Source organism: Cnephaeus nilssonii (genome assembly GCF_951640355.1).
Source record: "Cnephaeus nilssonii genome assembly, chromosome: 1".
Taxonomy (NCBI): domain Eukaryota; kingdom Metazoa; phylum Chordata; class Mammalia; order Chiroptera; family Vespertilionidae; genus Cnephaeus; species Cnephaeus nilssonii.
In genome coordinates, this window is record NC_137072.1 from 46,149,171 (window position 1) to 46,161,428 (window position 12,258).

The following is a 12,258-nucleotide window of genomic DNA, read 5'->3' on the forward strand; positions in this document are numbered from 1 at the left end:
TTAGCTTCCTTGAGTAACTTTTTCTCATTACCTATCTTCATTTCTCTAGGAATTTAAATTTATGTAGTTTATCTTCTCAGGATAAACTTATGTGATAGTTATTGTATGATTTTGTAAAAAATCCTATCATTTTCAGAATATGTGAACAAAAATCTAGACTCCTCTTAAAAAGTAAAGATATCAGAGTATTCTATTTTGACTATTTTTCTCATTGATTAAAAATGTTTACATGCAAACAGAATTGAAGGCTACTTTGTAAGAACTGAAATTATTTTATCATTTGATAAAAATCATTTTATCAACTTTTTTGAACTTCAGTTCTAAAAGACAACTAGATATATTTTAGACATAATAACTACCTAATTTTTAAGTAAGATACTACTTGTAATGCTTTACCTTTTATCTCTGCATGAATTTAACACTTTTGTGAATCTTCTTAAGAATCTGAAGGTAGCCCTGGCCAGGTGGCTCAGTTGGTTGGAGTGTCATCCGTACACCAAAAGGTTGTGGGTTCGATTCCTGGTCAGGGAACATACCTAGGTTGCCAGTTCTATGATCCCCAGTCGGGGCCAGTCGCTGTTTCTCTCTCACACTGATGTTTCTCTCTCCTTTCCTCTCTAAAATCTTCGTGTGTTTTTTTAAATAGCCTCGGGTGAGGACTGAAAAAATAACAAACTATGAAGGTAGGAAGAGTGCCAATGAGAAGTTCAATTCTTAATTGTGTCAGCCTGCAGACTAAAGGGTCCCAGTTTGGTTGCGATCAAGGGCACATACTTTAGTTGCAGGCTCTATTCCTGGCCCTGGTCTGGGCACATGCTGGAGGCAATCAATTGATGTGTGTCTCTCACATCAATGTTTCTTTCTCTCTGTCTCTCCCCCTTCTTTCCACTCTCTCTAAAAATCAATGGGAAAATATCCTTGGGTGAGGATTAACAAAACAAAAAAAGAACTTAATTTTGGTAGTGTGATTTAAATTTCCCAAGTCATTATTTTTGTAAAGAAGTCCAACAATTAAACTTGTTATATATTCAGAATATTATATTAGGTGTTAAATATACTTGGCTTTAAGTAATATTTATCTTTTATTTACTTTTATTTTTTCAGACATCCGGGGTTATTTCAGGAAATTCTTCTAGCACCAGTGTTTCCTCTTCTGTAACAAGTGGCCTAACTGGATGGGCAGCGTTTGCAGCCAAAACTACTTCTGCTGGTCCATCAACAGCAAAATTGAGTTCAACAACCCAAAACAGTAGTGGGAAACCTGCTACCTCAGCAGCTAACCAGAAGCCTGTGGGTTTGACTGGTCTGGCAACATCATCCAAAGGTGGAATAGGTTCCAAATTAGGTTCCAGTAACAACACTTCACCCACTGTACCATTGAAACCACCTCCACCTCTAACTTTGGGCAAAACTGGCCTTAGTCGCTCAGTTAGTTGTGACAATGTTAGCAAAGTAGGTCTTCCTAGTCCAAGTAGTTTAGTTCCAGGAAGCAGCAGCCAACTAAGTGGAAATGGAAATAGTGGGACATCAGGGCCTAGCGGAAGTACCACCAGCAAAACCACTTCAGAATCAAGCAGCTCTTCCTCGGCATCCCTTAAAGGTCCAACTTCACAAGAATCCCAGCTCAATGCCATGAAGCGATTACAGATGGTCAAGAAGAAAGCTGCCCAAAAGAAACTCAAGAAGTAATGAGGCCAAGTAGGTTTTAATATCACATTACCCTAAAGATTAAAATCTTATTAGAACATAAACTGTACTATACTATAACTTAATAAAAAATTTCATAATGAAAGTTCTATTATTTCTTACCTTAAAATGCTAAGTATTATTTAGAAGAATTTGGAAATCTTTGTTATTTTAAACCTGTTGAACATTTTTATTTTAACAATTTCTACAGTATGTGAAAACAGTGATTAGAATAACTGATTCTTGGTGAGAACTTCCAGAATCCCAGAAGACTGGTAATATATGTGAATTAAAACAAAAAAGCAGTAGTTTGTTCATCTTCTAACAAAGCCCCAAGATTGATCCTGCTGAATAAGGTGCCTTACAAGGTGGTAGGGATGACCCACTAAAAAGTTTTCTATATTACCCCAGTATTCTTCATAATCAGTGTCAATCCCCAGCTTGATTCTCCCTATTCTCCCCAAATACTTCATCTCTCATTTTTCAATTAATCAATTAATTTTTCATAATTGATTTCTGACACCCTGATATTTTTACCTTTTTATCACCCTACATCAATTACTTATCTATTTCTTTCAATAGATCTACCATGCCCTTTTAATGCAATACTTCTCTCACATTGTCCACATTTCCTTACATTGCCAACGTAATATATGTACCCTAGACGCCTAATGCACGAAGATTCGTGCAGAATGGGCCTTCCTTACCCTGGCTGCCGGCACAGCCTTTGCTCCGGCCCCGGAGCCGCCTTTCTGCCTTCGCTCTGCCCGGAGCCACCCTTCCACCTTCCCATGCTGCCCAGAGGCCCGGAGCAGCTGGGGCGGTGCAAAACGCCTGCGTCGTCGCCATGGCGATGGCACAAGTGTCCCGCCCCTGGCCGCTGGGCACCTGTGCATGCAAATTAACCCACCATCTTTGTTGGGTTAATTTGCATACTCCTGATTGGCTGGTTGGCATTGCGAAGGTACGGTCAATTTGCATCTTTTTCTTTTATTAGTGTAGATAGTACATATTTAATACATCTTAAATTTTGATCTATCCTGGTTACACACATCCTGAGAATTCTTGAGAAAAATACCCAAAAAGTCTTTGGGTGGATCATTTCTACTTGTTTACATACTGATAGCTTCTTCCTATACCATGAAAAATAAGGCTGTTTTGTTTTCACTGCCCCAAAATGTTATAGCATTCTATCAAATGTTAATTAACTTTCTTTAAAAGTAGCTCCTGTACAATTATTAAGGTTGTTTTGAAGTATGTATATATATATGTTGTTAGGTCAAAATGAGTGAAGGATCTTAGTTGCCTTATTTGCAAGCTAACACATTAGCCTGCGATTGTTTCATGTATACTGAAAGAGGACATGAGGCTTTCTGGATCATAGAAGCAGTTTATTACAGCAAAATGCAGCAGCCATTTTGTACTCCCTGAATACATCATTTCATCCAAAACTGGAAGTCTAACAAATTCCCACATTCACCAGACTGTAAACTAGAAGTCCAATAAATTCCCACATCCCTTCAACCTTGATGTGTGCCACTAAATCTTCACTCTATAGACTTTGAGCTCAAATCCTTCCCCTTAATCCCTACAACATCATTATTCTAAAATATGTTGATAAATTATTTTTGTGAAGATAAAGCTCTTTAAATTGAGCTTGGTCTTTTTCTAAGAAAAGATTACTTTAAAACTACCTGTTAAATAATGGGACTAAATTATTCATGGTAAATTAGAATTCAAGATTGAGATAATCCCATTACTTACAAAGTGGAGTAATCATCTATTTACATGTTTAAAGTCTGCCTGCAGATGTTTTTGTTTTGAGAAACAGATTGCTGTTGATTAAATATCAATTTGGCATCAACCTCAAATTCTCTTTAGGGTCAAAAGACCAAAAAAGATATATACACCCATCATTATTTGTTTATAGTTTATAGTTTGGACTAAACTGAGCAAAATGACCTGACACAAGCTCAGCTCCACAACTGTAACAGCTGATGTAACCCTGGTGCATAGGAAACATTAAAGCAGTCATGCAAACAAATTGCACGTTGGCACTTGAAATGGAAAATTTTATCCCATGTGTGCTGGATAGACTTGAGAAGCAATTATCTTAATTCCTACAGTACTTCAGAGAGGACTTTATAAGACTTGTTTAAGAAGTCATTTTTTGTGTAGCATAGCTCTTTGTGCATATGAATGTATATTAGAATCTGCACAAATGTATAAGTATACATACATCTAGTAATGTAAAACTCATTTTGATATTTTTATACATGTGTATTTGGTGTAAGAGTTGTCTCCAATTGGCTCTTAGACCTTGATTTTTCCATATCACTAAGTTAGCAAGGCTTTTTAACTGAGCATGTGATGAAATGGCCAGCTTTATATTAATAGTATTTATGATTTATTTTGTTTTTCTTACCATTTAAGTTTTATGAGGGCAGGGATCTTTTTTGTCTTGCTCACTAGGGTATTCCCACTACAGTTCTCAATAAGTATTTATTGGCTCAGTGAATGAATACACAAATAATTAGGTGAGCCAGCAAGTAAGCTTTTAGGACTGTAAGTTCAAATCCTATTTTAGTAGGAATCTGTTCAGTATCACTTTTCTGTTTTGTGTACTGTGCTTATTGTAAGATTATTTAGTCATAGTTTTTAGTAACTTAAAATAGGAAAGGAAAACATTGAAAGAATATATTAGTTAAAAGTCTGGAGACAGGGTTTTGAATCCTTGTCCCTCCATGTATTAGCTGTGTGAAACTCTGTTTTCTCCTCTGTAAAAACAGATAATAATTAATGAGATAAAATTGAAGGCATCTAATGTTCAAAGGTTAGGTGATTCTGACTTAACAAAGATGTGGTAGTACTGTTAGTAACTGATATTATAAATTATGATAGCCATAGGTTATAGGAAATACATCATTTTACAGAAATTTTTATTCAATAATTATAAAAATTATATAAGTAGAGAAAACCAGAAATGCATTTACATACCATAATCTAGCTTTTTAAGTAAGATAAGTTTATTTAATTTACTAAGAATCCACCCTCTAGACTTAATTTTTAACAAGAACATCTCATTCCAGAATATGCTAAATGTGGCTTGTTTAACTGAACACCTAAAGCAAATCTTGCCCAGAGTGTAATGTCTGGCTTCAGAGACTCAGCTTGAATTCTAGTAATCTTGGAGTGCAGATTCATTATATTGGAATAATTTGGTAGATCCCAGAAAATTTAATGACTAAGTTTATATATATATATATATAATGCAGTATGTATCAAAGGAGGGAGGTAATTGAAAAATTAGACTGTAAAATCTAGTGTCCTTCCAGTTATTGAAATTTAATTACTTTCTCATCAACTATAATGTAAACGTATGTGTCTAATTTAGCTTGAATTTGTGAGGTATAGATGTATTTAGTGTGGGGCAGTGCACTGAGTACCTTAAGAAACCATCATTACAACAAACAGGATTTAAACAAAGTGGGTTTTTTGGCCATCTTAGAATATAAAGATTTCCTCTCTTTATTCACATGGATTTAAGAGGTTTTTACAGTGGACAAAAGGAAGCCTATGAGAAAAGTAAAAAGTTTTAAATTCCATGTTTCAATAATGAAAACTGTAATTTGTGTAACTCATCTGAACTTTTCATCACAGATAGTGACAGGCACTTAAATGGTCATCTGTAAATGTCCAAATTATATTTTAGACAAAATATGGACTATGCTAGCAGTTACAGTATTTTATACAGTGCTGCATTCATATAGTTAACAATGTGCATTATATCTCTTCTGCACAAGGAACCTTCATAGAATTGTTTTATACTAATGAATACTAAAACAAGATATTCTGAAATACAAGGAATATTCAAATACTGGCTTTGTGATTCTTCCCCCCCTCCCCCCATGATTTAAGCACCCATGGTAATTTTGTATTACGGGGATTTTTATAATTTCTAAACTTTATTATATATATTAATTTAAATCATGTATTTAAAAATAAATGCTAAATAAAATGTATATATACACTTATTTGTTTTACAAAGAAAAATAGCTACAAAAATTTTCCCTTTGTTCTTGGCAAAAAAGTACCTATTTCAGAGAATACTGTACAATAACATTTAATTTTAAAAATATAAATAATTACATTAGCATTTCTCACCAACAGCTTTATTTATGAAGACTTTTGAAAACTTATACACATCTTAACTATTTTGGGATTTTATTTCCCTTAGGCCCAGTGAAATAATGCCTGGCCTTAAAATTACAGTGACTTGATCTTAACATACTAAAATAATGAAATTATTGTATAATGTAAAAAATATTTTTTTAAAATAATGAAATGTAGTTGGCAAATGAAATGTAGGTTGTGGTTTTAAAATAGCAACAACATAGTTTTACAGTAATATATGTTCAGCACGAGAGTGGGGGACTGCAGTAGATGCTTCATTACAGCTCTTGCTCAGCAGCTGTCTGCAGCTATGATTCTAATGGCGTGGCTCCTTCGTAGATGAGACCAGACAGGAGGCATCGGTCCTAGGCCCACACAAATGGACAAAGCTTCTCGCATACATCTAGTCAGAATTTCAGCCAGAAAAGCAAATAAATGTGCTACTCATATAATTCTGCATTGGTGGTGGTGGTGGTGGGGGGGATGGGTGAGTATTAACATCACAATTTAAATCGCATGTATATAAATTATAAATACATACATAAAATTTCCCCACTATCTTGGTTTTGGGGTATGTTCATAGTTTCCACAAGTAGCAAATTTGGATTTCCTTTTGCTTTACCCTAAGCAAACTGGAATTTACTTATTTTTTATTATTGGGTACAAATAACCATTTCAAAGAAAAAGTTTCTGTACATTTAAAAAAGAGAGTCTTCTTTTGGTACCCAACTCAAAACAAGAAAAGAGTTCATGCAAAAATGAGTTACCAGTAGAACTTTATAAAACCATATTTAGATTAAGAATTTTAAGAACAGTACTCCTTATCTACAGTTTCATTTGCCCGCAGTTAATCACAGTCCAGAAAATATTAAATGGAAAATTCCAGAAATAAAAACACAAGTTTTAAATCGTGCTCCATTCTGACTAGTGAGATGAAATCTCATGTCATCCAGGTCTGTCCCGCCTGGGATGTGAGTCATCCCTGTCCAGCATATTTGCGTTGTTATTCTGCCTACCTATTACTCACTCAGTAGTCTTCTAGGTTATCAGATCGACTGTTGAGTATCCCAGTGCTGATAGTAGCCTAATGCTACATCATAATACCTATAATGTCACCCATTCACCTCACTTCATCTCATCATTGTATAATCTTACATCAATAGAAGGGTGAATACAGTACAATAAGGTATTTTGAAAGTGAGACTACATTCACATAACTTATTCGAGTATTGTGTTATAATTTTCCTATTGTCGGTTATTGTTTTAACCTCTTACTGTGCCTAATTTATAAAGTACATTTGATTATAGGTACATATGTATAGGAGAAAACAGTATATATAGGGCAGGTATGGGGAATGTTTGTCCTACAGGCCCCATAAGGCCCACAATATCATTTGGTCTGTCCCTGCCCCAAAGCATTAGGGGTGAGTTAATTAAATTTTTGATCAAATATAGCAGGCTAATTTTTAAGTTGATAATTTTATATGGCCCATGAATGATGTTATGAATATCCAAATGGCTCCTGGCAGAAAAAAGGTTCCCCACCCCTGATACAGGGTTTCGTACTATCCGAGGTCTCAGGCATCCACTGGGGTCTTATAAGATATTCCATGTGGATAAATTTCTGTCATGTAAATGTCTTATGACTATCTGTAGGTGTACATATATGTACATATATTAGTAAGTAAAAGTCAGCAACCCTTTGAAAAGCGGCACTTTCATTTTGTTATTTGTATTACTCCGGAATAGATGTTACTGTACATTATACAGATCAAACCTTTTAAAATAATTTTAATCTTAATCTTAAAGTTTGATGTCATATTAGCATATTTTATGTGGACAATGAAAGTCCACCTTTTTTGGTTCTTAAAGGAAACCACTAAGTCAAATTTAATTTAATGTTTTTTTTCTGTTCCATAGAAGCATCTTTAGTTCAATAAAATATCTTGACAAACTATGCCTGAGATCTTAGGGGACTGTTCTGAGCTAATCCTAAATTAAAGTTCAGTGTTCTAGGACATTGTGTTACAGCAAACGTTAACCTCAGTGCCTGCCTTGTCTTAGTACAAATCGGCAACCAAAAATATTTGCATCTTGGCTCAGAACAGGGAACACACATTCCCCATTCATTATCCAAATAACTGAGTGATCCAAAAATATTTTCTCATTAAAATATCATCAGCAATCATGTAGGATAGCTTTTAAACAATTATACTTTCAAAAATGTTTAAGCAAAACAGTAAAAATAAATAACCTAGATATGTCATTTTCTCTAGGCTAGTATCATGGAAGTTCTTGTAGCCCTTGATTTTGAAAAACTCCTCAATACTTAAACATGGACCTAAGAGGAAAATGTCCATTCTTTGCATCACTGAGTGCTTTGTGATAGCAAATGTCTACACTGAGTGGCCAGATTATTATGATCTCTGAACGCATAATAATCTGGCCACTCAGTGTATATATACAGTATATATATATTAGAGGCCCGGTGCATGAATTCGTGCATGGGTGGGGTCCGGCCAGCCTGGCCAGGGGGAGGGGACATGGGTGGTTGGCCGGCCTGCCTGCTGGTCGAACTCCTGGTCGAGGGGACAATTGGCATATTAGCCTTTTGTTATATAGGATATACACTGAGTGGCCAGATTGTTATGCATTCAGAGATCGTAATAATCTGGCCACTCAGTGTATACTCCTAGAGGGTTAGGACAGTGTAGTGCAGTGTGGACCCCAGAACCAGACCTAGGTTTGAGGCCCCACCCTACCACTTACTAGCAATGTTACTTGGGCTAAATTCACCTCTTTGGGCCACAGTTTCCTCACAATGTTATATCAAATAGGTTACCACATATGAAGCTTTTAGGGCAATGTCTGACATTTGGTATTCATTCAAATGTTATTCAATTTTTTTTTCATTCAAAACTTAGAGGCCCCACATCAGATTTCTATTTGCTGTTAATTATCAATTCCTATTTTTATGTATTTAGTATACTCCCTGGTTCATGTATATATGTGTATAATCTATACCATGTAGTACACATATGTATATATAAACCATATAATGAATATGGTATACTAGAGGCCCAGTGCACGAAATTTGTGCATGGGTAGGGTTCCTAGCGGCTGCCGGCTGCCAGCCGGGGCCTCCCTTCCCCTGGCTGCCTGCTGCTGCCGGCTGGGACCTCCCTTCCTGTGGTTGACCGGCCGGCCCTGCCCCTGATCAGGGTGGGGGGGGATCAAGGGCAGGGCTGGCCAGTGGCGGGGGGGGGGGGCTGCAGGTGGTTGGTGGGCCAGCCCCACCCCCTGGTCGAACTCCTGGTCGAATTCCCAGTTGAGGGGACAATTTGTATATTAGGCTTTTATTATATAGGATATGTGTGTGTGTGCATGTGCAACAAAGAGATGTGAAAACAACATTTTTGAGGTGAAATACATAATACAGAAAAATAAAATACAGTAAATTGAAAAAAAAACCTTGTCCTTAGAGTCAACCTTTCATGATGGTAAAGAACACACTCAGAATATCTCCACTTTTGAGTAAACCAGAAGTCTGATTTTCTTAAGCGTAAGTCATCTTTCCAAGGTAGTTAGCTGGCACATATCCTTTCTGCCCTCGAGCTTCAGCTAACCACCACTCTTTATTGCCACTTAGGTCACAAAATCTAAGTATGTGGACTCTTTGGTATTCCTGAAGACTGAGTTCACAGTTACTCCGTGCTTCAAAGGCATGAACTGCATAGAAAATCTAGACAAAGAAGCAAATGACATAATTAGAAACAGAGCCTACAAGTGGTGATAAATGTTAATAAAGATTGCCAACCTTTTAGAAGGAATGCTAGTTTTCTTACTTTCCCAAAATGTTATTTCCTCAATTCCCACTGGATGTATTTTGCTAAAGTGTGGTCCAGATATGAATACAGTGAAATCAGCATTCTTATTGTTCTGTTGGGAGGAGTCTGAACTATACTTGAAGGCAATTTGGCAGTTTCTGTTTAAAAATTTTTTAAATATTCTTTTTAAAAAATAATAGCTCTAAGAATCTCTGCTACAGAATAGAAACATTGACAGATTTTTTACACAATAATGTTACTGCAATACCCATTTATAAGGTGAAAAGTGGGAGAGGAGTAAAAATAACACTGAAGATTCAGCAAGAGAATAAATTCTAGACCATACACTAAGGAAATCAGTCGTCATTACAAGTGACTAATAATATGGCAAATTATTATGATAAAATAGTAAGCAAAAAGGACATAAAATCAGATGTACAATATAAGCCTAATATTGTTAGATTCTTTGGTAGAGTTAGAGGTGATTTTCACTTTCCCTTATTTGTTTCCTTATTTTCTAAACCTATATAATGACAATGTAATAAACTTATAATATTTAAAATATTTAAGTGATCTAGAAGAAACTAGTAAAACACATTTCCATCAAAAGAAATTTTCTCCAACCTCAAAAGAATACTTCGCAATTAGTAGATGCATAAGAAGCCCCTAAGTAAATGTTTAGTCCCTCTTCCACTAAAATCGTTAGACTGTTAATAAAAATGTTTTTCATTTTGGCATAAAATTAAACAATCTACTAATAACATGTATTCATTCATTTAATCAGAATTTATTAAGTACCTATTAAGCACCAGATATTATGTTATCATAGAACTTGTAATGCAGCTAGGCGGGAAAATTAAAGAAAGAAGAGAGAGGAGAGAGAGAGAGAGAGAGAGAGAGAGAGAGAGAGAGAGAGAGAGAGAGAGAGAGAGAGAGAAAGAAAGAAAAAGAAAGAAAAAAAGAAAGAAAGAAAGAAAGAAAGAAAGAAAGAAAGAAAGAAAGAAAGAAAGAAAGAAAGAAAGAAAGAGAAAGAAAGAAAGAAAGAAAGAAAGAAAGAAAGAAAGAAAGAAAGAAAGAAAGAAAGAAAGAAAGAAAGAGAGAGGTGGAAGAGGGAATAGAAGGGATAAATAGTGATGAAAAAGAGGAGGGAGGGAGGGAGGAAGGGAGACAAAACAAGAAAACACCCTATGCATGCAGGTGATATATCAGCTCATTATGAGCTGGTTTTTGGAATAAGTAATCTTTTATAGGTGGCACAAGGGGTGAATATATCATATTCAAAGTTACAGAGATGAATATATGAAAACAGTATATGAGAACGGCAAGCAGATTAACTTGCTCAAAATTGAGGGTCAGTGTAAAATGAAACTATGAGAAATAAGGTGACTTGTTGAGCAGGGAGAGACTGGGCAATGTGGGGAGGGGACTGTAGTAACAGTTACAGTTGGTTTTTGAATCTTAAACTGTTATTTAACTTTTGGTAAAATTCTGATAGCATTGATTTCTGTACCATCTCAACAACTCAGCATGAGTCCACCTCCAGCAAAGGTGCCACATTTTCCCCATTGAGCACATCAGAGTACACAGTAGTAATTCAAATATATGTTGATTTGACTTGAAAGTTAGCCTGAAAGGCTTATCATACAAGAACATATAAAAGATCATCTTGCATCATGCAAGATACAAGGCAGATTGTTGGGCATCGATTATTTTGTAATTTAAAAAGTAAAGAAAACAGCCTGGTTGGTGTGGCTCAGTGGTTGAGCATCGACCTATGAACCAGGCGGTCACAGTTTGATTCCAGGTCAGGGCACGTGCCTCGGTTGTGGGCTCAATCCCCAGTAGGGGGCATGCAGGAGACAGCTGATCAATGATTCTCTCTCATCATTGTTGTTTCTTTCTCTCTCTCCCACTACCTTCCTCTCTGAAATAAATTTAAAAAAATATTTTTTTAAAGTAAAGGAAACAAAAAGGGAGGTACCACAAATTTTTGAGCAATGGAATAGCAGCAATAATAACTACTTTTTATAGCGCTCGTGAAAATTTACATGTCAAATGTGCTTTATCCTCAACGGCCCTGTGAATTGTGATTTGGAGAAGTAGCAACATGCTCTCAATCACAGAGCTAGTGGGTGCTGATAGGACCATATCCTTTAACTCCTGTGCTTGGTCCAGTTCTCATAATACTTTAGGAGCCAAACTCTTGTTCTAGCAAAGATGTGCAGAGTGTATTCTTACAGAAAGAGATTGGGCTCTCTATTATGTTGCTGTTCTGTTTTGTTTTTTGTTTTTTGCTTTTTGTGTGTGTGAGTGTGTATGGTTTTTGTTTTGTTTTGTTTTTTATTGTTTAAAGTATTACATATGTCTCCTTTTTCCCCGATTGATCCCTCTACCACCACTCCCCTCTTCCAGGACAAGCCTCCACCACCCCAGTGTCTGTGTCCATTGATACTGCTCTGTTTTTGTTGTTGTTCAGAAAGTGAAGACCCTGAATAGATCCCCCAGAGCAAAGTGGAGGATTTGGCTTGCAAAAGCATTCACACCTGCTGCTGGTGCCAGCCCTGCTCGCACC

General features: G+C 36.0%; 2 protein-coding genes across 2 annotated transcripts in view; one reads left to right on the forward strand and one right to left on the reverse strand.

Annotated features, from left to right (window-relative positions):
* INTS12 (integrator complex subunit 12) overlaps window positions 1-5,755 on the forward strand; it is a 29,731-nt gene extending 23,976 nt beyond the window's left edge. Inside the window, exon 7 of the mRNA XM_079769025.1 lies at window positions 1,105-5,755. Within this exon, the coding sequence (XP_079625151.1) occupies window positions 1,105-1,689 (585 nt within the window). The 3' untranslated portion in view covers window positions 1,690-5,755. The remainder of the gene's footprint in view (window positions 1-1,104) is intronic.
* A 3,247-nt stretch (window positions 5,756-9,002) lies between these two features.
* The window catches only part of ARHGEF38 (Rho guanine nucleotide exchange factor 38), a 148,713-nt gene continuing 145,457 nt past the window's right edge, over window positions 9,003-12,258 (reverse strand). Inside the window, exon 14 of the mRNA XM_079768954.1 lies at window positions 9,003-9,601. Coding sequence (XP_079625080.1) covers window positions 9,416-9,601 — 186 coding nt within the window. The 3' untranslated portion in view covers window positions 9,003-9,415. The remainder of the gene's footprint in view (window positions 9,602-12,258) is intronic.